The 27,295-nt window shown below is 41.6% G+C and overlaps 1 protein-coding gene across 1 annotated transcript in view; it reads right to left on the bottom strand.

Moving 5' to 3' along the window:
- LOC137320620 (cardiomyopathy-associated protein 5-like) overlaps nucleotides 1-27,295 on the bottom strand; it is a 64,523-nt gene that overhangs the window by 29,199 nt on the left and 8,029 nt on the right. The window contains exons 2-5 of the mRNA XM_067982303.1: nucleotides 20,666-25,406; nucleotides 17,688-17,783; nucleotides 13,842-14,072; nucleotides 2,828-2,850 (exon numbers count right to left, since the gene is read on the bottom strand). Of these exons, the coding sequence (XP_067838404.1) occupies nucleotides 2,828-2,850; nucleotides 13,842-14,072; nucleotides 17,688-17,783; nucleotides 20,666-25,406 (5,091 nt within the window). The remainder of the gene's footprint in view (nucleotides 1-2,827; nucleotides 2,851-13,841; nucleotides 14,073-17,687; nucleotides 17,784-20,665; nucleotides 25,407-27,295) is intronic.

Consider the following 27,295-nt stretch of genomic DNA (forward strand, 5'->3'; position numbering starts at 1 on the left):
TCTTAAAATAGCAATGGTGTAATAAGGCCTGGAAAACATGCAGCAATGGTTTTCCAGTAGTCGTTCAATCGCCAAGGCAACAAGTAAGGATAACAGAGGGCCACCCTGCTGAGTGCCTGAAAACATTTCAAATAAAGAGGATGTAATCCCATTAGAGACAACTGGTTAGTGGGAATGAGAGTATGGCAAGAAGATCTATCAGGCAGCAGTTTCCCCAAGACTATGACACTCCATTTTATCAAAGGCTTTCCCAGCATTTAAAGAGAAGATCAGACTAGATACATCTGAGGCAGATGATTTTGAGAATCTGTCACAAGAATACCTTCCACAAATAAAACCTTTGTGACCAGGGTGAATTAATTTGGAAACTAAAAATCATTTAGACAAATTGCAAGGAATGTTGTAAGATTTTTGGAGTTGCAATTCAAAAGAAAAATAGGTGGTAGGAGGCACTCTGATGTGCTTTTCAATATAACAGAGATCAAGAAGTAAATTTTAATGTGGAGCCAGCAAGGGAGCGTTTGGAGGGGGTGGGGGGGGGTGATTTCCGGGTGTGAAACCCAGAAGGTAAATGGGCGGGTTGCGATCGCTTAATCAGGCCAATCAATTGTACTTCTGGGTTTTGCGCCCAGTAGTCAGCCTGGTTGACAGGCTGGCTGGCTGTCGGGCAGTAAGGGCTGCAGTAGCAGGCCGCAGCCGGGGATCGGAGTAAGGGAGGGAGGGATAATGGGCCGGGGAGAGGATTGGGGGGCAGAGGAACTGATTGATGAGGGGGGCTGAGGAACAGATTGGTTGGGGGGGGGTGCTGAGAAACAGATCGGGGAGGGCCGAGGAACAGATCGGGAGGGCTGGGAAGAAGATTGGAGGTTGTTGGAGGTCAGGTGAAGAGTCGGTGGTAGGTGGGGGTCCGCCATTAGGGCGGGGGGAGGGGGCTGGGTGGTCAGCCGATTGGGGGGGTGTCCTGTCAGCCAGGTGAGCTTGTTGGGCCTGGATGAACCACTCCTGCTCCTCCGGCCCCATAAGCAGTGCAATAAAGGTACTCACCTCATGGATCCAGCCCTTCCCGTCTGCTTTCGCTTGACGTGAATAGGAAACTCGAACTGGTAAAGTTAAATTCATTTTAATTTTCCAATACACAAAATATTAAGTACCTCAATCATCTCAATGAGGTACATTGCCCTTTTAAGTATTGGCCGGCCAACCTTAAATGGGGGCAGGATTTCCTGGTATCTGGTCTCCACACACAGACAAACCTGCCTGGGTTAAACCCAGAAGTAGGCGTGTTGGAGCCATGATGTGGTCCCGTTCTGAAGACGGAGGATTTTTACTCCCCACCCGTCCCCAACCCACCCGTTCTTGGAGGTTAAAATTTACCCCCAAGTGTTGGGGATGGAACCAGTATTAGTAATTTCCTGAAATACTTGCAGGACTAGGGGAGCCAATTCATGGTCATCAGTTTGTAAAATTCAGCAGAAGAACCATCTAGCCCAGGAATCTGGTTTGTCTGAAAAGAGCTTCGAGCATGAAGCACCTCAGTCATGGTAATGGAATCAGCGTTATGTAACCATGCTAGAGGGAGAGAATTCAGTAGTCCTGAATAGCATTGCGATGGTGCTTTGGCTTCTGATGGTGCTTTGGTCACACCGCACCGTGAATACTGCACCAAATTCTGTACACCAAACACAAGCACTGGAGACAGTGCAGAGGAGAGCCATGAGGCTGATCCTTTGGTCAAAAGCCTGAATTATGTGGAAAAACTGGAGAAACTTGGGCTTTTCAGTTTAAAGGGTAAGCACCTGAGAGATGATCTTACAGAGGTACATAAGATAGTTATGGAATGGAAATGGTACATCCAGAATATTACCTTAAATTAAATCGAGAGAGTGAGACAAGGGGACACATGTTCAAACTAATAAAAGGTAAATGTAGGACTGATGTCAGGAAATTCTTCTTCATATAATGAGTGATCAATGTGTGGAATAAACCTCCAGGAAGAGTTGTGGAGGCAAAACTTTGAAATCTTTTAAGGAACAGTTGATGCTGAAACTGGGAGACTTTAAGATCTTTCAGGGTGAAAGAATTAAGATGGGCTAAATGGCCTTCGTCATCTGGAATTACCTTGTGATCTTGTAATTTATGTGGGCCAGCATGAAGCTAGTAAGCCATTGCTTCCTTTTTTTAAGTGGAAGCATAGGTGATAATCACGCAGACCTTTCTTGGCTGTCTACCAGAACCTCCATCAGCTCGACCATCTTAGGAATCTTGACGTTACCAGGACCAGAGTCATTGGAGCATGATCCAAGAGTCTAATCAAGCCAATTTTATAAGCTTTAACCTCAAAATTCAATACCCCAAGAGTAAAGATTTGCGAGGATTAGAGTAAAAGATGTAATCCAAAACTGTCGGGTTACACCTTTACCACACATCCACGAACACCGGGTTCTCACATCTGTGGAAGAATGCCAGGGCGATGTAGGAGGGGGAATACAAACTGCTGACAGCTTAGCAACTTATTTTTGTATTTGGAATATTGCAGTTTATTTAATCATCTTCATCACGTTGGCCCAAATAGTGATTATTTTGCCTCCAAATACATATATAAAAGGAAACTATAAAAATTAGGGTCCTAGTATTATATTGCAAACTTAGTGCTGGTGCATTGTAGAAAGGCTACCATAACCCAAACGGGGTTAGTATAGTGTTAAGAACATCCCATACACATTAATCAGGAAATTCAAGGCTATTAAGTTTTTCACTGCAATGGCACTGATCAACTGTGAAAACCACTCTTGATTAAAGAGAGATAGATAGATTAGTCCAAATGTACCTGTCATTGATCATCCTGAAGGACTGTGGATGAGGAGAAGAAATGAGAGATTAAATAGAGAGAAAAAGTACCATGAAGTCAACAGACTTATAAAACATTCCTCAAGGTTACTCAAATTTCACAACTGTAAACTGCAGTACTAATCTGCTACTAGGGATTAAATACCTGGCAAAGAAGACTTCACTAAACTGACACCAATAGATTTTACAGGGAATTAAAATTAACTTTAAATTAATCATGTAATGACTGACATTTTGTGTACCTAATTGCTTTCAATTAAGTTAATATGGAACATAAACATTTCAATTAGCCAAAAATTAAGCAGAGGGAAATAGTGACTGAATACATTAGCTGTATGTTATCTACAATGGGATTAATGCACAAAACAGCAAAATGCACCAAAGAACTGGCTCAGTCATTCCATTATCTGAAGGTTTCCAGGCCTTTTTAAGATGGTAAGTGTCAGCCTTTGCTCAGTTGTAGCAGTCTCACCTTTAGGTCAGGAGGTTGTGGTTGCAAACCCCACTTCAGAGATTTGAGAACATGATTTAGGCTGACATGTCAGTGCAGTAGTGAGGAGATGTTGCGCTGTATTTCAGATGAGGAGTCAAACTGAGGCCCTTTCTGCTCTCACAGGTGGATGTAAAAGATCTCATGATGTTATTGAAAAGAAGAGTAGGGCGTTCTCCCAGTGTCCTGACCAACATTTATCCCTCAACCAACATAAACAAAAACAGATTATCTGGTCATTTTTCTTATTACTGATTGTGGTGCCTTGTTGTGCACAAATTGGCTGCTGTGTTTACCTCCATTACAATAGTGATTGTATTTGAAAAGTAATTCATTGGCTGTGTAATGCTTTGGGATGTCCAAGGTAGTGGAAAGTGCTATAAAAATGCAAGTTCTTTCCTATTATGACACTTTGTTTCTATGAAATATAACTTATAGTAAAATGGAGGTATGATCAGGTGGCATATCATTCACATTGTTTCATTTTAGAAAGACAATTCCGGCTATTTAAGTAATGTTTGAATAGTAAGATAGGGAATGCAACAACTTGCATTAATATAGTGCTTTTAATATTGAAAAATATCCTAAGGCGCTTCACGGAGGCACAATCAGACAAAAATTGATGCTGTGCCAAAGAAGAAGCTATTACAAGGGGTAACCAAAGGTTTGGTCAAAGAGGTGGGTATTAAAGGACGAAAGAGAAGTGAAGAGGCAGAGGGGCTGAGGGAGGGAATTTTAGAATGTGACTGGAGTTGGCAACAGTGGGGTGAAGAGTGAGGGGGGGGCGGGGTGCACTCAAAGACCAGAGTCAAAGGAACGGAGAATTCGGAGGGTGGGCGGGGAGAGTTGTAGGGCTGTAAGAGGTTACAGAGGTAGGGAGGAGTGAGGTGATGAAGGAATTTAAATATGAGGATGAGAATTTTAAATTAGAATCTTATAGCACAGAAAGAGGCCATTCGGCCCATCATGCCTGTGCTGGCTCTCTTGAAGTGCTATTCAATTAGACCCACTCCTCTGCTCTTTCCCCGTTGCCATTCAATTTTTTTCCTTTTCAAGTTTATATCCAATTCCCTTCTGAAAGTCACTAATGAATCTACTTCCACCACCATTACAGGCAGTGTATTCCAGATCATGACAGTAGCACTATCATTCTGTCACTGCAGTAATCCCACTAGGGCAAAATGATGGCTAAAGTATCATTGGTGAGAGTATCCTGTGTCCATTGTATAAAGCATGCAGTATGTGTGATGGAAACCATGGGAGCTCATCTGTGATAAAGCTTGAAATGTCCATTAAAGAAGTCTGCAGCATTATAGGAAGACACATGGTGGCTAATGATTTGTCACCATCACACTGAAATGATGGGCTGGATTTTAATCTACCTGTCCGGCAGAAACTGGGTGGGTAAGTAGTTAAAATCCACCCAATGACCTAGCCGCCAACGTCCTGCCAGGATCCCATCATTTTGAATTTTTACCGCTACTCCTGGACAAGTGGTTCAGCCACCCGCCCAAAGCCAGTGGGGTCCTTCTTTAAATATACAGATTAGAATCGGATGATGTCATTGAGCCCTGACTGCAATTTTAACTCCAGCTTAAGCAGGGAAGCTGCTGAGGCTTTCTCGCCAGATGAAGGTCTATCAAAAGAGGGTCTTCATCAGAAGAGGCCATTCAAGGTAAGTTGTCTTTTTTTAAACTTTGTGGGGGCAGGAGGAGCAGAAATGTTCCTCCGCATTCCAAAAGGAAAGTTTATAGCTCCCCTACTCCAGACTCCCCATCTTTCCCTACCGCAAGGTACTTCCAGACATCCTTTTCACCACAACCCACAACGCCGGCAAGCAGTCAAGGGCTGACCGAATTTCCATAAGCTGGCAGCCGTTTCCTGCCCAATTCCCGCTTGTTCTGGATAGGAAGTCGGCGAGCAGCATGTTAATGAAGCCCAGTGGTTGAAGCAAGTTAATTGGTTAGCTAGATTAAACTGGTACCTGAAGGTGGGGCAGGCCTGACTCATCTGAGTCACAAACTGTAGAAATACAGGGGCCTGTCAGTGCGACAGCACGGTGTGCGGACAACACGGTGTGAGCTGAGAGTTTGGTAAGTGTGGGAGTTGGGGGAAGGAGGTGCTGCTTTGCCTTGCTTTTCCTAACTTTTTCCCCAGAGCGGCAGTGGACCTGAGAGTAGAAGTCTGAGATTGGGGAATAAAAGCAGCAGCAGACCTGCAACAAGAGACAACTACTGTGCGACGTCACAGGTGAGGCAGGAGAGTCCGAGAGGTGAGCATAGTATAAAAGGAGAGACCTAGAGCGGGAGGAGAGTCTGAGAGTCTAAGGGCAAGTCATGGCAGCACAGCTCGCACCCGTGATATGCTCCTCCTGCACTATGTGGAAAGTCATGGACACTACCAGTGTCCCTGGCGACCATGTGTGCAGGAAGTGTGTCCAGCTGCAGCTACTGGCTAACCGTCTTTCGGAGCTGGAGCTGAGGGTGGATTCACTGTGGAGCATCCGCGATGCTGAGACTATCGTGGATGGCACGTTCAGTGAGGTGGTCACACCGCAGGTAAATATTACTCAGGCAGAAAGGAAATGGGTGACCGCCAGGCAGAGTAAAAGGACTAGGCAGATAGAGCAGGAGTCCCCTGGGGCCATCTCCCTCTCAAACAGATATTCTGCTTTAGATGCTGTTGGGGGAGATGGCTTATCAGGGGAAAGCAGCAAGAGCCAGGTTCGGGGCACCATGGGTGGCTCTGCTGCACAGGAGGGGAGGAAGAAGAGTGGCAGGGCTATAATGATAGGGGATTCAATTGTAAGGGGAACAGATAGGCGTTTCTGCGGCCGTAAACGTGACTCCAGGATGGTATGTTGCCTCCCTGGTGCTAGGGTCAAGGATGTCACGGAGCGGCTGCAGGGCATTCTGGAGGGGGAGGGTGAACAGCCAGTAGTCGTGGTCCATATTGGTACCAACGACATAGGTAAAAAAAGGGATGAGGTCCTGCAAGGTGAATTTAAGGAGTTAGGAGATAAATTAAAAAGCTGGACTTCAAAGGTAGTGATCTCAGGATTACTACCAGTGCCACGTGCTAGTGAGTATAGGAACAGGAGAATAGACAGGATGAATGCGTGGCTGCAGGGATGGTGTAGGAGGGAGGGATTTAGATTTCTGGGCCATTGGGACCGGTTCTGGGGAAGGTGGGACCTGTACAAGCGTGACGGGTTACACCCGAGCAGGACCGGGACCAATGTCCTCGCAGGGGTGTTTGCTGGTGCTGTTGGGGAAGGTTTAAACTAGAGTGGCAGGGGGATGGGAACCTGAGCGGGGAGTCAGAAGAGAATAAAGTTGAGAGCAGCAAGAGAGGGGAAGACCCAGGGGAAATCTACAATACAAATAGTACAAACAGTTGTTCAAGAACAAGTGAAAGGGAAAAGCGTAGAGCAGTGGAAAGAAAGTGTACTTTAGGCATGACAGATAAAATAAAAACTAGAAGGCGTAAGGCGATTAACCCAGCATCAAAGCTGTGGCAGGGGGTTGGGAACCTGAGCAGGGACACAGAGGAAAGCATGTCAGGAAGGGACAGAAGGTATGGAGTAAAAGGTAAAGTGTTAAAAAAAGAAAAAGCAGGAACTAAGTGTCACAAAACATATTTGAAAGTTCTTTATCTGAATGCATGTAGCATTCGTAACAAAATGGACGAGTTAACGGCACAAATAACTACGTATGGGTATGATCTTGTGGCCATTACAGAAACATGGCTGCAGGGTGACAACGACTGTTAAATACCCTGCCATATTTAATTCCCAATCAGGAAGGACAGGCAGGAAGGAAGGGGAGGTGGGGTGGCTATGTTAATAAAGGAAGGAATCACTGTAATACAGAGAAATTATATTGGGACAAAGGATCAGGATAATGAAACAGTTTGGGTAGAGATAAGGAATAATAAGGGGGAAAAAAACACTAGTGGGCGTAGTATATAGGCCTCCTAATAATTGCAACTCTGCTGGAAGAAGTATTAATCAGGAAATAGTCGGGGCATGTAATAAGGGAACAGTTATAATTATGGGGGATTTTAACTATCATATTAACTGGACAAATCAAACTGGGCAGGGCAGCCTTGAGGAAGAGTTTATTGAGTGTATTAGGGATGGATTTCTTGAGCAGTATGTAACTGATCCTACAAGGGGGAAAGCAACCTTGGACCTGGTCCTGTGTAATGAGCCAGGATTAATTAATAATGTCCTAGTTAAGGATCCCCTTGGAATGAGTGACCATAACATGGTTACATTCCATATCCAATTAGAGGGTGAGAAGGTTGGTTCTCAAACAAGCGTACTGAGCTTGAATAAAGGAGACTATGATGGTATGAGAGCGGAATTGATTAAAGTGGACTGGGAAAATAGATTAAAGGGTAAGACGGTACATGAACAGTGGTGTTCATTCAAGGAGTTATTTTGCAACTTTCAAAAAATATATATTCCACTGAGGAAAAAAGGGTGTAGAAGAAATGACAGCCATCCGTGGCTAAGTAAAGAAATTAAGGATAGTATCCGACTAAAAACAAGGACCTATAAGGTTGCCAAACTTAGTGGGAGGATAGAAGATTGGGAAGTCTTCAAAAGACAGCAAAAAGTAACTAAAGGATTGATTAAGAAAGGGAAGATAGATTATGAAAATAAATTAGCAAAAAATATAAAAACAGATAGCAAGAGTTTCTACAGTTATATAAAAAGAAAAAGGGTGGCTAAGGCAAACGTAGGTCCCTTAGAGGATCAGACCGGGAAATTAATAGTGGGAAACATGGAGATGGCAAAAATGCTGAACAAATATTTTGTTTCAGTCTTTACGGTAGAGGACACTAAGAATATCCCAACACTGGGCAAACAGGGGGCTCTAGGGGGGGGAGGAGCTAAATACGATTAAAATCACTAAGGAATTGGTACTCAGTAAATTAATGGGACTCAAGGCGGATAAATCCCCTGGACCTGATGGCTTACATCCTAGGGTCTTGAGGGAAGTGGCAGTAGGGATTGTGGAAGCTTTGGTAATAATTTTCCAAAATTCTCCGGACTCGGCAAAGGTCCTGGCAGATTAGAAAACTGCTAATGTAACACCCTTATTTAAAAAGGGTAGTAGGCAGAAGGCTGGAAATTATAGACCAGTTAGCCTAACATCTGTGGTGGGTAAAATTTTGGAGTCTATTATTAAGGAGACAGTAGCTGAACATTTGGATAAACATAATTTAATAGGACAAAGTCAGCATGGCTTTATGAAGGGGAAGTCATGTCTGACAAATTTGCTTGAGTTCTTTGAGGACATAACGTACAGGGTGGATAAAGGGGAACCAGTGGACGTAGTGTATTTAGACTTCCAGAAGGCATTCGACAAGGTGCCACATTAAAGATTATTGCTCAAGATAAAGAATCACTGGATTGGGGGTAATATTCTGGCATGGGTGGAGGATTGGTTATCTAACAGGAAGCAGAGAGTTGGGATAAATGGTTCATTCTCGGACTGGCAACCAGTAGCCAGTGGTGTTCCGCAGGGGTCGGTGCTGGGTCCCCAACTCTTTACAATCTATATTAACGATTTGGAGGAGGGGACCGAGTGTAACATATCAAAGTTTGCAGATGATACAAAGATGGGAGGAAAAGTAGAGTGTGAGGAGGACATAAAAAACCTACAAGGGGATACAGACAGGCTGGGTGAGTGGGCAGAGATTTGGCAGATGTAATACAATATTGGAAAATGTGAGGTTATGCACTTTGGCAGGAAAAATCAGAGAGCAAGTTATTATCTTAATGGCGAGAAACTGGAAAGTACTGCAGTACAAAGGGATCTGGGGGTCCGAGTGCAAGAAAATCAAAAAGTTAGTATGCAGGTGCAGCAGGTGATCAAGAAGGCCAACGGAATGTTGGCTTTTATTGCTAGGGGGATAGAATATAAAAACAGGGAGGTATTGCTGCAGTTATATAAAGTATTGGTGAGACCGCACCTGAAATACTGCATACAGTTTTGGTCTCCATACTTAAGAAAAGACATACTTGCTCTCGAGGCAGTACAAAGAAGGTTCACTCGGTTAATCCCGGGGATGAGGGGGTGGACATATGAGGAGAGGTTGAGTAGATTGGGACTCTACTCATTGGAGTTCAGAAGAATGAGAGGCGATCTTATTGAAACATATAAGATTGTGAAGGGGCTTGATCGGGTGGATGCGGTAAGGATGTTCCCAAGGATGGGTGAAACTAGAACTAGGGGGCATAATCTTAGAATAAGGGGCTGCTCTTTCAAGACTGAGATGAGGAGAAACTTCTTCACTCAAAGGGTAGTAGGTCTGTGGAATTTGCTGCCCCCGGAAGCTGTGGAAGCTACATCATTAAATACATTTAAAACAGAAATAGACAGTTTCCTAGAAGTAAAGGGAATTAGGGGTTACGGGGAGCGGGCAGGAAATTGGACATGAATTTAGATTTGAGGTTAGGATCAGATCAGGCATGATCTTATAGAATGGCAGAGCAGGTTCGAGGGGCCGATTGGCCTACTCCTGCTCCTATTTCTTATGTTCTTAAATCATTATGGCCTCATTCTACTGCAGGAGGGCTGGAAATTGCAGCGCGGTTTCCCGTCGGAAACCCACTGAGAGTTAAAATGCTCCTTGTTATTTTGGCCTCCACCTGGAAGAAGTAACTTAATAGTCATTAGTCCACACGGAAATGCACATAGTAGCCCTCAATGCGTTCTTTCACTGCAGTCAAAGGCAGTGACATTGCCAATGTATATGATGCAAACTTATGAAAAGCAAACCAAACCAAACTGAGGACTTGCTCAGAAAATTATTGTCTGCAAGATCAAATGAAAAGCATTATTAGTTGACCTGCAATGGATGCAAGATGCAGCACGCCAGATATGAAAGATCTGTTAACACTGGGACACAGAATAGAGGCCAACTGAGGCAAGCAAAAGAATAAGATATGGTCTAAAATAAATTATGGGGTTGATAGTGTGATCCCAGGGCAATGCTCTAGAGCTGGGAGTGCTCTCGAGCTGGACTGGTGGGATATCTGGCGGCGCCATCAACCAGCAAAGAGCTGCTTATCGCCTTTAGAGGCATATTAGATCCAGTTTTAAGAAGCTGACTGTAAGTTCATGTCTTGCGATGCAGTTGAACAAATTAACATATTAACAGGTAAATATAAAATACGCACAGAAATACCTGCACACAAACACAGCAGCTACTGGCAGCAAGCCACTCCTGTAAAAACTAAAATGACCCAACATACGGGAAGAGTTCATGCAGTAGTTGTACGACACACAGGCCAGGCACCATGTAATGTGAGGAACTGGCACCCAATGCGCAGCAGCTCTATGGGCAGCGCAGATTACATTATCAGCCCATATATTGTTAAAAAGCCAATGACAAGAAACTTTGAAGCATCTTGTTTCAAAGTTAGAAACTTCAGGTAGGTCACCTATCCAACTGGCAGTGGAGGTCAATGTTATATCAGGGGTTACAGTCAGGATTGGTAGGGTACAAGTTTAAAGACTTATATAGATAGGGATATTTGATGGTGGGGTTTATGGTCAAGTACCCAGTCCGAGCATTGAGTTTGACAGGCTTAGGAGTTGAAGTTGGTTCAAACCCAACCACTGAGCCTCAGCTGGTTTGTTCATTTGTAATAGCGATAGAGAAGGCAGTGCCAGAGATATCAGGTAAAAATCAGGATGTGACTAGTGGAGTTCCCGCAGGGATCTGTCTTGGGGCCTCAATTATTCACAATATTTATTAATGACTTAGATGAAGGCATAGAAAGTCTCATATTTAAGTTTGCCGATGACACAAAGATTGGTGGCATTGTAAGAGCTGAATTCCAGAGGTGAGGTGAGAGTGACTGCCCTTGACATCAAGGCAGCATTTGACCGAGTGTGGCACCAAGGAGCCCTAGTAAAATTGAAGTCAATGGGAATCAGGGGGAAAACTCTCCAGTGGCTGGAGTCATACCTAGCACAAAGGAAGATGGCAGTCGTTGTTGGAGGCCAATCATCTCAGCCCAAGGACATTGCTGCAGGAGTTCCTCAGGGTAGTGTTTTCCCTCCATCATAAGGTCAGAAATGGGGATGTTTGCTGATGATTGCACAGTGTTCAGTTCCATTCGCAACCACTCAAATAATGAAGCAGTCCGAGCCCGCATGCAGCAAGACCTGAACAACATCCAGGCTTGGGCTGATAAGTGGCAAGTAACATTCGCGCCAGACAAGTGCCAGGCAATGACCATCTCCAACAAGAGACAGTCTAACCACCTCCCCTTGACATTCAACGGCATTACCATCGCCGAATCCCCCACCATCAACATCCTGGGGGTCACCATTGACCAGAAACTAAACTGGACCAGCCATATAAATACTGCGGCTAGAAGAGCAGGTCAGAGGCTGGGTATTCTGCAGCGAGTGACTCACCTCTTGACTCCCCAAAGCCTTTCCACCAGCTACAAGACACAAGTCAGGAGTGTGATGGAATACTCTCCACTTGCCTGGATGAGTGCAGCTCCAACAACACTCAAGAAGCTCGACACCATCCAGGACAAAACAGCCCGCTTGATTGGCACCCCATCCACCACCCTAAACATTCACTCCCTTCACCACCGGCGCACTGTGGCTGCAGTGTGTACCATCCAGAGGATGCACTGCAGCAACTCGTCAAGGCTTCTTCGACAGCACCTCCCAAACCCGCGACCTCTACCACCTAGAAGGACAAGAGCAGCAGGCACATGGGAACAATACCACCTGCACGTTCCCCTCCAAGTCACACACCATCCTGACTTGGAAATATATCGCCGTTCCTTCATCGTCACTGTGTCTGGAACTCCCTTCCTAACAGCACTGTGGGAGAACCTTCACCACACGGACTGCAGCGGTTCAAGAAGGCGGCTCACCACCACCTTCTCAAGGGCAATTAGGGATGGGCAATAAATGCTGACCTCACTAGGGATGCCCATACCCCATGAACGAATAAAAAAAAAGATGAAAACATAAAATTACAAAGGGATATTGATAGATTAGGTGAATGGGCAAAACTGTGGCAAATGGAATTCAATGCAGACAAATGTAAGGTCATCCACTTTGGATCAAAAAAGGATAGAACAGGGTACTTTCTAAATGGTAAAAAGTTAAAAACAGTGGATGTCCAAAGGGACTTAGGGGTTTAGGTATATAGATCGTTGAAGTGTCATGAACAGGTGCAGAAAATAATCAATAAGGCTTATGGAATGCTGGCCTTTATATCTAGAGGACAAGAGGGCAGAAGTTAAGCTGCAGCTATACAAAACCCTGATTAGACCGCACCTGGAGCACTGTGAACAGTTCTGGGCACCGCACCTTCAGAAGGACATATTGGCCATGGAGGGAGTGCAACGTAGGTTTACTAAAATGATACCCGGACTTCAAGGGTTAAGTTACGAGGAAAAATTACACAAATTGGGGTTGTATTCTCTGGAGTTTCGAAGGTTAAGGGGTGATCTGATCAAAATGTATAAGATATTAAGGGGAACAGATAGGGTGGATAGAGAGAAACTATTTCTGCTGGTTGGGGATTCTAGGATTAGGGGGCACAGTCTAAAAATTAGAGCCAGAGCATTCAGGAGTGAGATTAGAAAACATTTCTACACACAAAGGTGGTAGCAGTTTGGAACACTCTTCCGCAAATGGCAATTGATACTAGCTCAATTGCTAAATTTAAATCGGAAATAGATAGTTTTTTGGCAACCAAAGGTATTGAGGGATATTGGCCAAAGGCAGGTATATGGAGTTAGATCACAGATCAGCCATGATCTTATCAAATGGTGGAGCAGGCTCGAGGGGCTGAATGGCCTACTCCTGTTCCTATGTTCCTAAATCAAATTATGTCATGATTTAAATGCTTAAAAGTGAACCAGGCCAGATCAGCAACTTAATTAAAATACAAAATGTGCAAATAGTGTTTATAACTCTGCTGAGTCTATAATGGTCGCTTTAGTAAATAAGTTGTCTTTCATATTTCAAAGTGCACCACATCTACTTTCTTGGTACATGACTGATTGGAGGGAGTGTACAGAAATGATCTACATATTGCTACTTGTCAGAAATGTTATTGAATCATAAATCCAAATCTTCTGGTGCATGCAATCATGTAAACAGCAACAATTAATAAGTAGATATACATCTGTTGGCAATTAGTGTACATCAGGACTAGTGTGAATTCAAGACAGGAAGAATGGCAGTCCTTAAACACATTAATTGCAAGCTCTTTCTTTCAGCACTGACCTTTTTTGCAGCATACAAAATATTTCTAATATTGTCTCTGAATATTATTTGTAGCATCTATCTCATGCTTTTTGTAAGAAAAATTCAAAGTTTGTAGTATGTTATGGTTTTCAAAAAAAAAGGAACCAAGTTTTCAATGGTTAAATATGAAGCTCCCTAATCTTAGCACAGTGTAATGTTACTGTATCAGCAGTATGAACAAATCTCTGTAAACATACCTTTAGGAATGCCATGTCATCGAGCTGAATACTCTCCTTCGTCTTCTCAACAGCTTCCTTTGCAGAATCAATGCTACATCGATAATGGACCATCTGGTCATACAAGTGCTCCAGTTTCACCTTCTTCTCCTCTTCCAGGACCTGTGACATTTCTGTATACTGTGACAGCAGCAACTTCATTACTTCTTCATGCTGCTCCTCAAGAAATGTCTCCTCTTTGGTACAGTTTTCCTGTCATTGTCAGAGAAATAGCTTAATTATTAATAAAATTGGCCCGGCCTCCTTCCAGTCCACGATGATGTTTGTTGCTGTTCCTACATACTGAGAGTTACCATACTGCCGACATTCTACAAAATCTCCAAAAGATCATGAACTGAAGCAACAAGTACTTTTCCAGTTCTTGTAGCAAGCACAGGTCTCTCAATTTCATTTAAGGAAAGGGAGCATAAAGAGGAAATTAAATAGATTCAAACTGGATAATTTTAAACAATTTTACAACACCAAGTTATAGTCCAACGATTTTATTTGAAATTTAAAATTAAAACGATTTTATTTGAAATTGGAGTTCCTGACATTTACCTGAGGAAGGAGGAAGCCTCCGAAAGCTTGTAAATTTCAAATAAAATCGTTGGACTATAACTTGGTTTTATAAAATTGTTTACAATTGTCAACCCCAGTCCATCACCGGCATCTCCACATCATGGATAATTTTAGATATGTGTATACTATGCAGGGTTACCTGCTTATGGTTGTGGAGCAGGAGAGGAGCCTGGGAGTCACAGCTGACAAAACATTGACGTTCTATAGCAAGTAGGCCATAGCTAAACCAAATAAGGTGTTATAGTTTATAGCTAGGACAGTTCAACATAAAATTGGAAGACTAGCTTATACAAGGCCTTAATGCTGCCACATCTAGAATATTGTGTTCAGTTTTGATCCTCTCACATAGCAGGGTAAATCGATGTGATGGAGGAGGGCAACAGGGATGATACATAGCCTTACGAAACTTATCAGGATAGGCTCAAAGAACTGGGGCTTTTTTCTTCGGTGAAGCAAGCTGCTTTTGAATGAGGTTCTTCAAATAATAGCGAATAGATTCTGTTTGGGTGGCTAGGTTATATGAGCTAGATAGGGATGGGAGAACTAGGGGGTATCAATGTAAAATATGAAAACATAGGTAAGATGCCAGGAGGTATCACTTTTCACAGAGAGTCACTGACCTCTGGAATAATTAGAATTTGGGGTTAGATAAATAGGTGTATAAAGTACAAGTGTAAAGGAGTAATGACTAATTAATACAAAACATTGTTTAGGCCGTAGTTAGAGTACTGCGGCTGCCCCATTTCAGAAGGGACATTGAAGCCATAGAGAGCATACAGCATAGATTCCCCAGAATGATGCCAGGGATGGGAGACTATAGCAATAAGAGAGACTGGGACTTTTCACTGGAGCAGAGAGGGCTAAGAGGAGATTTAATGGAGGTTTTTCAAATTATGAAAAATTTTGATAGTGAATAAGGAAAGACTTTTTCCTCTGGTTGGGGAGTCAGTGACAAATTTAGATTTTTTAAATTTATTATTGAAAGTATGAGGAGGGAGATTAGGAAAAATTTAGAGGATTGTTGGGAATAGAATGTTTTGTCACAGGGAGTGGTTGAGGCAGAGACCATTGCATCCTTTAAGTGAAAACTGGATAAATATTTGAAGCCAAGGAAAATACAGGGCTGTAGGGAGAGACTAGGACAGTGGGATCAGGTTTGGATTGCTTTAGCAAAGAGTCAGCACAAACACATGGGTAGAATGATCTCCTTTTATGCTGTAAACTTTTAGGGGGTTAAGTTGGATAGGGCCCGAAACCGGGCTCGGGTATCGTGATCCGCGATTAACCCACACCCGGTGCTTGCTTTGCAGGCAGGACGAGACATTCGTCCAGCCTCAGTACTCACCTGAAAGCAACGTTCCAAACCAGCATTGATATGAGGATTCAAGGACATTTGCACTTTTCACCAGCAGGGGGTGCCCCAATCTCTTAAAGGCAGGATGTCTCTCTGACAGCCTGCCAAAATCTCTTAATTTTAACAAATAACTAATGGCTACCTTTAACAGTCTGCTGTCTGAACGGAGATCAGACATTGCACACGTAAAACACAGATGCAGGTCCCGTCTCTATGTTTACAAACTGATGAGTTATGTTAAAACATTGCACACCACTAAATCCCACATCCTCCAATCTGTATGCCAGACCCTCACCAATCTGCCAGTCTGAGTTGGTAGCAGGCCTGCAAGAGTGCGTACACCAAGGTTCTCTGATGACGCACTAGAGGCCTTGGTGCAAGAGGTGGACAGAAGGAGGAGCATCCTATATCCGGTGGGGGGGAAAGAGGCCCCCAGACATATGCATAAGAGGCAGTAGGGAACGAAGTCAGTGCCAGGTGAATAGCACCACCAACATGGATGCAGTGCAAGATGAAGTTCAATGCTTTGACACGAGTGGTCAAAGTGAGTGAGGTCAACTGTCAAGTGGCATCTCCTACCAACTGCACCACGAGCCGCATCCACTGCTCCACGCACTACACCCCCGCCCATCACCCACCTACCAACAAACTCTTTCCATCAGTACTCAACTCTTCCAATCAGATGCCTCCTCTCACCCTCACACATTATCACTGCTGCAAGCCGCACACCCATAACTCACAAGCCATGCACACTGGCAGCTATTCAACCTTGACAGGCACATTAACACGCACACGTCCCGCTTTCTTGCAGGAGAAGGTGGTGCATAACTGGAGATAGCAAGTGGCAGAGGCATTTAGCCCCTCGAGCCTGTTTCGCCATTCAATTAGATCATGGTTGATCTGTGACCTAACTCCATATATCCGCCTTAGTCCCATATCCCTTAATACCCTAGAAATCTATCAATCTCAGATTTAAAATTCACAATTGTGCTAGCATCAACTGCCGTCTGCAGAAGAGCGTTCCAAAATTCTCCCACCCTTTGCATGTAGAAATGTTTCCTAATTTCACTCCTGCACGTCCTGGCTCTAAATGTTTGGCTTTGTCCCCTCGTCCTAGTATTCAAATATAGGCGACCTCCAAAAACAATTACAAATGCCTCTGCAGCCAGAAGCAATAATCCAGCAACTAACTTGTAAATCCTGCATGGTCCCTTTAAATAGCGCTGGTAGGGGGTCCTCCAGGCACTCTAAGACATGTTCAGATGGTCGGGGTTAAGACAGAGTGTTGAGTGGGGTGTTAAGCCCAAAATGGTGTCTATCACTTTAAATCAGCGTTGCACACTGATCAAATGCATTTTCTCCTTATTTTACATGCTGCCTGTGTTCATTATTTGCACATGCGCTAAACCCTTTACCAAGATGGCATCCGGCGCACGTTGTGCGTGCGCATCTAAGACACCAACTTGGATGTTCGGAAGGCCGTGTAGTGCTGAAATAACGAGCGCTAGACGGCCCAGTTCCAGCCCTTATAATTCTATTTACTAGAATAAGGCATCTTGTGAATCATGCCTGTAACAACGTGGTTATGATCCACTGAATATGACCCAGTGATTTACGTTCTAGTAAATCACTGCTCCCTGCTGTATAGCCAATACTTATGCCATGCTGTTTTCTTCTAAAAGAAAATTGGAAGTGAACAAGTAATCATTATGCTACATCTCCTCAAACATTTACTACATGCTGCTAATGAGCACAAATAAAATTGAACATGTGCAGCTTGTTTTTTTATAAACTTTAGAATGACATTGTGCACAAATCTGTGCTTTCCTGCCCAGTATTTGAATATTGAATTCGAAATGGAAAATCTTACTATTGTGTGCATAATAACTTACCTCAACAGCATTAAAAAAATCCTCTAGTTCAGTCACAAATTCTTCAGTTCTGGTTGCCCTTTCTTCTGCTGCTTGCACACACTCATCCAATTTTTCCTGTAGAGGAAAGCATTTAAAAATAAAGATAATTACAAAACTAATTAAATAAAAAGACATTTCTAATGCAATGATAAAGATACTATTTATGTCACAATTCTTCAGTGTCAGAAATCAGTCAGTCGGTTGACTTGCGTATGGGTAATTTTCTCTCAATGATTTAATGGGGAAAGCTATCCTCTGCCAAATCTTATTTCCTGCTGCAAACCTAGACTTGAGTTTGAGAAGAAATGAGAGACACGTATAAAAATTGGCTGTTTGTACAGATATGTTGGACACGTAAAAGGTTTGATCAACCTATATACCGAGCTCAGAACTGTAATGCATTCGATTTCCCAACAAATCTTTGCCCTGTTAAATGTATGTTCAGTACAACTGTATGTACTGTATGCTTAATAACTATGAACACTGACTTCAACATGTAAGAAATTTATTGCTTAGAGGAGTAGATAGAACATATAATCATAAATAACATCCTCTAATAGATGAGATCGCCAACTAAAATGCCAGATTCTGATTCCAGAGCAAACAAAGGGATATGGGCTTAGTGCCATGGCAGGAGATGAACATGCTGGTCTTCAACACGGACCTTAACAATGAGATGGGATGAAAGGCATTTATCTTCCCTACTTCCTTATTAATTGCAGACATATATCGGAGACAATGGTGTAATTATTTGCCTGGTTCCAGAATCCAAGCAAGAAAGCAATTACGCTTAGGCAGCAGAAGTCCGTAGAGTCGACCATCTATGACTGTGCTACATGGCTTCATTCTATCCTATCTCCATCTATCTCAAACTCACATAAAATACAACAAAATTGCAATTTGAGAGTTTTGCTCTGAAACAAGATTAACAACTCACAATATTCACTGGGATAAAGTAAAATAATGTGATAGAACATTTGAAGATTTACACAGTTAATTCTTCTGGCCTCTGACCCAATTTACAGCTGTTGGCAGATCTCATAAGTCACATACACTGACTGAGTTAAAATGGCTGACAGAGACAAACACGACACAGGCAAGAACTAATATTCCAGAAAATGTCCAGCTGGTATAGATATTGTACCAAGCAATCATTCAGTGCTATCCATTAGTGTTTAACATCAAGCAATAATTTCAGTTAGTTGTTTAACAGACTTTACTGGGTCAAAAGTAATGTGATAGTTTTTTTTAGTAAAAAAAAACTGTTGTTGAAAGAGTACATATTATTTGTATTCATATTTTCTGATATGCAGATATATAACTAAAACTATACACATTCACTTTAGCAAGAACAATGCATTATCTAATTTGAGTGATGTATTGTAATTCAAAATAACTATAGCAATATAAACCGTTTTAGCATAATTAAAAAATATCCTGACACAAAGTTCAATAAAAATATTAAATATTAACATATAAGCCTTTCCTATTCTTCCAGTTTAAAATTATTTTGCTATTTTTAACCGATGTCTCCAACCCTGGATGGAAAGGTAAGACCTCCGTAACCAACCATTTGGAAGTGGATCAAAGCACACTGAGTCGACACCCCTTGGATTTTTCTACTCTACGAGAAAGTCCCTCCCCTCTACTTAACAACTATCTGGCACCTCAATCAAACTCAGAATTTCAGTATTTGTCAACTATAGGCACAAACTTATGATCTATCACTGTACACCACAGCATGTGGTACACCAATAGGCAGCATTACTGGGCCACCCGTGTAATGGTCGTTATTGTAATCTACTGTATTTACTATGTGCCTTCTATTTGTTTAAAAAAATACTTTATATGTATTATAGCAATGGTGTATATACATAGATGGTACAGACAAGGAAAATTACAGAATATGTAACTATACATGAGCATTTGTGATCAACACAGAAACCAGCCCAAATGCCTGCCTTAATAATGCCTGGACAGCATGGCCATAAAATTCTTGGTGAACAAATGCTTAACTTGTCCACATGAAATTGCTGTGCCCGACATTTTAACAGATAGGTGAACACAATTATTAATCCCAGGTTTCAAATGCCCTTTCTCATCACAGTAGCATATAGTGTATGTACTTGGGTGGCATACTCATATGAGGTAGAGTTTGGACCCTGGAATTTAATTAATTAAGATAGACAATAGCCAATTATATTGTTTGTTGTTATATGCACTCCTGTCTGCAACAAAATTCTGATTCTTCACCCTGTTTCAAATTCCCATCTCCTCCCTCCACCACTTGCCACTGATTCCCCCTACATGTTCCTCATGCTTCCATGCCCACCTGCTCCAAGTATGGAATTATATCCCCTCTCTCTCTGGCTGTCTACCAAATGTGCATTCATAAACAAATCTGATCCATTCTGCTCTCACTTGTGCACTAAGAGAAAGATTCAGGGAACAATACTGGGAACTGAAACTAGCCCAACCACCCTTATTCCCTGCAAGTGGTCTACAGTCACACTAGGTTTCAGGTCATAAGGGAGGAACTGCTAACTGGTTGTAAGTTGATTCCCCCTCCAAAGATAAATCTTCTTACTCATGCAACTGGATGATTAAAAAGTGGCTAAGCACAAATTTTCAGGCAGGGTAAGTATTCCTTCTAACAACATTTTAAACATTGAGTTTTGGAACAAGCCGACCCAAAGAACGATAATTAGTCACTAATACAAGTTTGCTGAGTTTTCATTTAATAAACTTTGATGAAATACAATGAAAACACAACAAACATGCATTGGTGTCCAAAGATTTTCTGTTTGCTCATTTGATAGGTGTTGCACAAATTAGGTTAACCCATCAAATGTGACATGTCACTAAATAAATTCTAGCTGAAGATTGAGGTTTGGTGTGAATGCTTCAGTGCGGGGGAATTATCTAAATGTATATTATTTTTAAATGAAGGTTCTCACCTTTACTTTTACCACAGCTGTATCTATTGCTATGACATCATGATCTTGATGTTCTCCAAAGAGCTTATCAATTGCAAAAATTGGAAGCCCACAGGTAACACAAAAAGTGTCTGTTGGCTTTGGTGGTTTCTCTGAGATTAGCTCATCTGCTTCTTCTTCTCCTTCCATTGTCTGGACATGTGCATCTTCTGATTTTTCTTCAGGAAATTCCTGCAATTCTTTACCTGCAATATCCAGACCATCACAGCGTTCAAATACATTATTGTCATCTATAATTTTCATGTCTTCTAATAAAGACAAATCACTGAATTCTTCTTCTATGGTTTTCACAAATAAATCCTTTGTTTTTTCTTGAAGGTGTGTTTCAATATCGTCTGCTACTTGATTTTGGACAATGTCTTGTGGGTAATGCTGTTGTGGTGTCTCCATTTCATTATCTATTGCTTCACTGATTGTTCCAGGAGAGTGAGAATCTTGCTCTGTTTCTGTCTTATACTCTGCTTGGAAATCTTCAGAAATATGTATTGAATCTTGCTCACATGTTATTATATCAGTAAGTGTTTCATGTGTTGGCACCTCAAATGGCTCGCATTCACTTTGTAGGGGTTGCACAACGTCACCAGTGAGGCATTTTCCTTCCTGCATTTCCTTAGCAGGATCCAGAATAATTTCATAATTATCTGGTTCTGATATAGCTTCGTCATTCATTATTTGAGAACCTGCTTCACCTATTGTCTTTTCTTGGTTTTGATTTTCAAGGTCAAACTCTTCCTTTGACATGCATTCAATTCCCTGGAGATACATCATTTCAACATCTAGCATTTCCATTTCATCCTTGGTTCCAGGAATCTCAGTTGACTCTAAATGTAATTGTTGATCAACAATATCTGTGACTCCTAAAACAACTTTACAAGTTTTTTGATCCATTGTCGCAGAAAGACCAGCTTTCCCATATCCTTCAGCCACAGTCTGTGGAGCTATTTCATCAATCTTTAAAATGGGCTCATTATCATTTATTTGTTCACGCACCTCATCGTCAGCCTTTATAGACGCCCCAGACACTTCACTTTTAATTTCTTGTACTAATTCAGTATGCGGATGTTCAACTTCAGGTTTGCATTCAGATCCTTCTTGTTCAGCAGATTGCTCCTTCTCCAATATATCAGCCTTAATCTGACAAACAGCCATTTCCTCACTGGATGCACTTTCCTGAATATCTTTGATTTCCACTGATGTCACAGTATTGCGCACGTTTTCTAATCCTGCTTCTCTTGGGGGGATTCCATATTCTTCAAAGGAATCAACTATATTGGCAAGCTGTCCAGCATATAAGTGATCTTCAACATTAGAGGCAGGCTTCTGTATGCCTTCTACGTATAGTGTTTCTTCAAAAGGTGCTACTTGGCTGGCCTGTATTTTTTCACTCACCAGTTCATTAATATTCTCTCCCATTAGCTCAATCGCCTTAGCTGGTTCTTCTGATACTTCCTCGTATTTTACAGATTGAACCTCTGACAAAATGTTACTGTCCTCATATATTTTCTTACCAGTCTTAGAATTTTCTTCACACTCTTTCTGTACCTCCAAGACTTTTGCAGAAGCTATCTCTTGTGTAGGAATTTCTGCCCTATCAGTGAATACTGCAGGAATCTGGTCTTCATTTTCTGAAAATAATGTATTTTTTTCTGCACCAACGGCATTATTTTGGGACAGTGCTTCCCTCAAATAAGATGATGCCTCTGGTATTAATTCTCTTGAAGACTCTAGAATATCATCCTTCAGAACATATTTTTCAAAGTATAATCCATTTCCATCATCTGTATCAGATGATTGACAAGGGAATGAAAGTTCAGGATTACTGCTTTCCTCATCTGACTGCTCACTGTTTTGTTCTTTTCGTCCCTTAGCTTCCTCATAGAGATCTTTATAATAAAATGCTAATGCTGGTGGTTCCTCCAGAAGTGCAGGGTCAACCAATTTGGTTGATATAGGATAATAGGAACGTGACAGGACTCCTTCATCTGTGCTAAACAATAATGAACCAGCCTCCTTCTGATTTAGTACATCTGTAATGCTTTCATTTATATCTTCTTGCTTTCCTTTATTGCATGGTTCAGGCATCGGTGCTTGTACAGAAAATGTTGATATTTCATACTTTTCTATTGAATCATCATAGGTTCTAGGATTTCCTGACATATCGTATTCATCAAAATTAAAAATGTCAGTATCTTCTGAACATGAAGTACTTTTCAGGTTTGACTCTGATAGATTGTCCATCTCTTGAACTGGCACTTCCTGTGATTTCAGTTCTGCTCTATCCAGAACAATGGGGACTTGTTCGTCCACCAAAGTATATTTTTCAAAATAATCATCATTCCCATTTCCACTTTTTCTTGTAGATGTAGCAACTGTCGTGGAGTGTTCAATGGAAGTAGGATTAGATCCCCCAACAATGGAAGGATTAGATGTCTCGACTGTAGTAGGATTGGATCCACTCGGATGGGAGGGATTGGATCCACTCGGATGGGAGGGATTGGATCCACTCGGATGGGAGGGATTGGATCCACTCGGATGGGAGGGATTGGATCCACTCGGATGGGAGGGATTGGATCCACTCGGATGGGAGGGATTGGATCCAATTGGATGGGAGGGAGTGGAATGTACCTCAGAGGAAGGATTGGATTTCCACAAACAGGAAGGATTTGCACTCTGTTCTAGCTCATTGTGTTGCCATGCACCCAGTAGTCTTGATTGTTGTTCTTCCTCCAGTCTATTAAAATGATTTGAACATTCATTATCATCTTCAAAATGTTTTCTTTTCATAATAGGATTAGTTTGCAAATATATCAGGTTGTCCTGCATTTTGCTACATGCCTCTTGGTCCACCGAACAAATTTTTGCTGGAGCGATGATGTTTAATATCTCAGAGCCTTCAGCCACGATATTGAAAATAGCTTTCTGAATTTCAGTATCTTCTTTACAGTTTAAATTATCTGCTATTTTTTCCAGCTCTACTAATTGTGATTGAGCAGCATCCCCAGATGTTCTATAAGTTTGGCTGAGTAAGGAACCATTCAGCTCTACATCAACCACTTCTGAAGGTTCAGGATTCGTCCTTGAATAAAACGGATTCTCATTTATCGTAGTTTCTTGCTTTTCTGGACTGTAGGGAGATGCCATATCAGCAAATGTTCTACCAGCTGGAGAGAAAGATGAATTTTTCAAATCTACATCCTCAGTTTCTATGCCCTCATATGTTGTTGGCTCTGTAGCTATTTGACTTTTCTCTAAATAAGAAATATCCTTATATTCATTAGCCATGATTTCTATATCAGGTTCTGGACTATTTAAATCTAGATTGACTATCCCTTGAGATGAGGACTCCCTGATTTGTGAGTTAGCATTTATAGTGGTTTCCAAACCTTCTGTGCATGAAGGAATTCTTTCACTAGCTGTTACATCTTCGATTGCTGAAACAAAATTATCTGTATCTTTACAAGTTTCTCCTGGCTGTAGACTTACCACGGGGTTTGCAAGCTCTGAACTGATGGCTACAGAAGGCCTTGGATATTTGTCTTCTGGATCTGCCGTTGAATAAGATTGATCCTCTTTTATAATAACTTCTTGCTTTTCTGGAAAATGAGATGGAACTGCATTGGCAAATATTTTATCAACTGGACTTCCATTTAAATAAGAATTATCTTTATATGCAACAGGTGTTATTTCCATGTCAGATGCTAAACTTTTAAAGTCTAGAACAAATGTTTCATCAGATGAGGACTGACTGATATCTGAACCAGTAATTATAGTCTTTTTCAAGTCATCTGTGCCTGTATGAATTGTTCCATTAGTTGTTAATCCCTTGATTGCTGAAAGACAGTTATCTGTGTCTTTGCAAGTCTCTCTTAACTGTGAAACTATCACAGGCTCTGAACTGATTGTTGAAGACAACTTTGAATCTTCTGTGTTTTCTGGTAAAGCTGGACTAATTCTTGCTTCTAAAAAATGTTTTAAAGCAGTTTCTGATTCTTCCTCTTTTCTCAGTTGTGCTGAAGAGATATTCATTTGATGTTCAGGTATTTGTGAAAACGAAGAGTTTAAACCTTGTTTTTTCAGAATGATACTTTGTTCGCTCTGTTTCACTGCATTTTTACCAAGTTTTCTTTGACAGTGTGCTGGAGCATGTTGTTGTACATTTTCTTGAACAGAGGCAAACACCTCATTGCATTTTCCTGCTATTTTTGATACTGTTGGGCTGTGTTCCATTGGTGACTGAAGATATGTCTCTGTTTTGATAGAATCCATCAACTGTTTTGATTTTGCCACTTTGTCCATTGTAGTATCAAATATTACAGTTGGCTCAATTTTTCCTGAATTATTTTTAGGTTTCTTCAGGGCATCTTTTAATTCTCCTGGCCTAAGATCCGTTACCTCAATATGGCGTTTCTCAGATTTGCTTATTTTACCACTTTGGCATTCGTTCGCAGATGGAGACAGAGGCAATTCATCCATTATGAATATTACTTTTCCTGGTGGAGAACTTACAGGGGTACTTTCCACGCTGTAAACATCGGATGCTGTGCTTTCTGATGCCCATGGTGTGGAGCACCGGCTACTTGAAACAGTCTCCCATACAATTCCACTGTCCTCACTTTGAACTGTCAGCATGGAGAAGACGGAACTTGACATAATGTAATTCACCTTAGGCTTTACTGACTGGTCTTTAATGGCATCCTTTAGGCTATCGGGAAATAAACAAACAGAGTTTTATGGTGAAGTAGTAATGTATATTTCCAAACAATTACAAATATATAAATAAGTTTAAAAATGAACTATTAATATCCAAAATAATTGACATCCAAAATTCAGAAATGTTTAAAATATTGTAAATATCTAAACAAAAATTAGAATAGGCTTACATGTTTAATGTAAGTTTGAGAGTGTCACTTTAACAGACATTAAAGTATTTGAATAAAATACACAACTATTACTAATGTTTGTAATGTGCATAAAATCAAGTAGCATTTTAAAATTACTGATACTAAAGTCTTAATTTTATAAATGATGTGTTTATCAGACTCAAAAATGAACAGGTAGGATTTGTGTATAACTTGTTTCACTTTAATTTAATATAAAAATTGACCCACTAAAAACCTTCAAATATTAAAACAAAGCAAAAAAGCATCAATGTGCAAATATATCAATTAAACAAGTTTGCACTGAGTCTCCGTTGTTTCTGCAATCTTCTGAGCTGCCTTGTAAGGGGTGGATCCTCTGCCTTACAGGGCAATTGTAAACAATTTTACAACACCAAGTTATAGTCCAGCAATTTTATTTTAAATTCACAAGCTTTCGGAGGCTTCCTCCTTCGTCAGGTGAACGATGTCACCTGACGAAGGAGGAAGCCTCCGAAAGCTTGTGAATTTAAAATAAAATTGCTGGACTATAACTTGGTGTTGTAAAATTGTTTACAATTGTCAACCCCAGTCCATCACCGGCATCTCCACATCATTACAGGGCAATTGACAGCAATAGGATGGTCCGAGTGCAGGGACTCCCGACAATGGGAGTTCCCATTTCTTGTGCTTAGTCAGTTTGACTGCAGGACATTACATTGAGTGAGATGAGGCACGTTGGCCTCCAGATGGGCAGTAGTGGACTCCACCTGGGGGTCCATGTCAGGGGATTAGCCTAGAGCCCCAAAGAATAGAACACTACATGAGGTCTGAGGGATAGGCCTGGGCAACCCCCCCAAACCCCCACCCCCCCGCCCTGAGAGGTAGGAGCATAAGGCATAAGGCAGATGGGCACTGGGGATGTGTTTGTACTGTCCTTGTAGATGCCCTCCCATTACCCCCGCAAACTCTGGTGCGGTCAGCACTGAAAGGCAACGGCAGGCATGATTCCAGGTTATACCAGGACCATATCCCAAGGATTTTTGAGGCCTAGCTGATTTGTGTACATTCTCCAAATATAGCACATATTCATGATTTAACACACGTTACAACTGTAAAAAAAACACCACAGTACAATAAACAAAAACCTGTCCAAAAGCTTGGTCTTGAGAAATTTAAGGAAGGTTGTTATCTTCTTATTTGCGCAAAGATGCAAGAGAGGTAATCACCTCCTACGGTGAAATCCGAAAGGAGTTAGCTACTAAGAAACTACTGAATGCCAAACTAGAATTGGAATCTGTGTACAATGGCTTAATAAAGAACATCAGGATAACAGAATAGCTACCAAGTGAAGTGAACTGAGGTCAAAGAGCACAGGAAAGAAATCACACCAAAAAGGAGTGCACATGTAGCAAAAATGAAAATAGGAAATTGATATTGGCAGTATGCAAAATGTAAAATGATGCACAAATATTTGTGAACATAATTAGGCATCAATGAAGCAATCTCAGTAAACTAGGGCAGCTGGGAGAGATACTTACAGAACTCGATGGGGGTTAAATTGGTTAACTTCTAATTGGCGCTTCTTAAAGGCAGCCAGCACCTCTTAAAGGGGATGTGCATGGTGGCTGCAAGAAGTGGTGGAAGTCGTTTCAAAACTGAATCTGATACTTTGAGGAATGGCTCAACATGCGAGAGAGTGTGCACCAAGGTTTTCTGATAATGCTCTGGAGGC

This window comes from Heptranchias perlo, chromosome 4 (genome assembly GCF_035084215.1).
Source record: "Heptranchias perlo isolate sHepPer1 chromosome 4, sHepPer1.hap1, whole genome shotgun sequence".
NCBI classification, from domain to species: Eukaryota; Metazoa; Chordata; class Chondrichthyes; order Hexanchiformes; family Hexanchidae; genus Heptranchias; species Heptranchias perlo.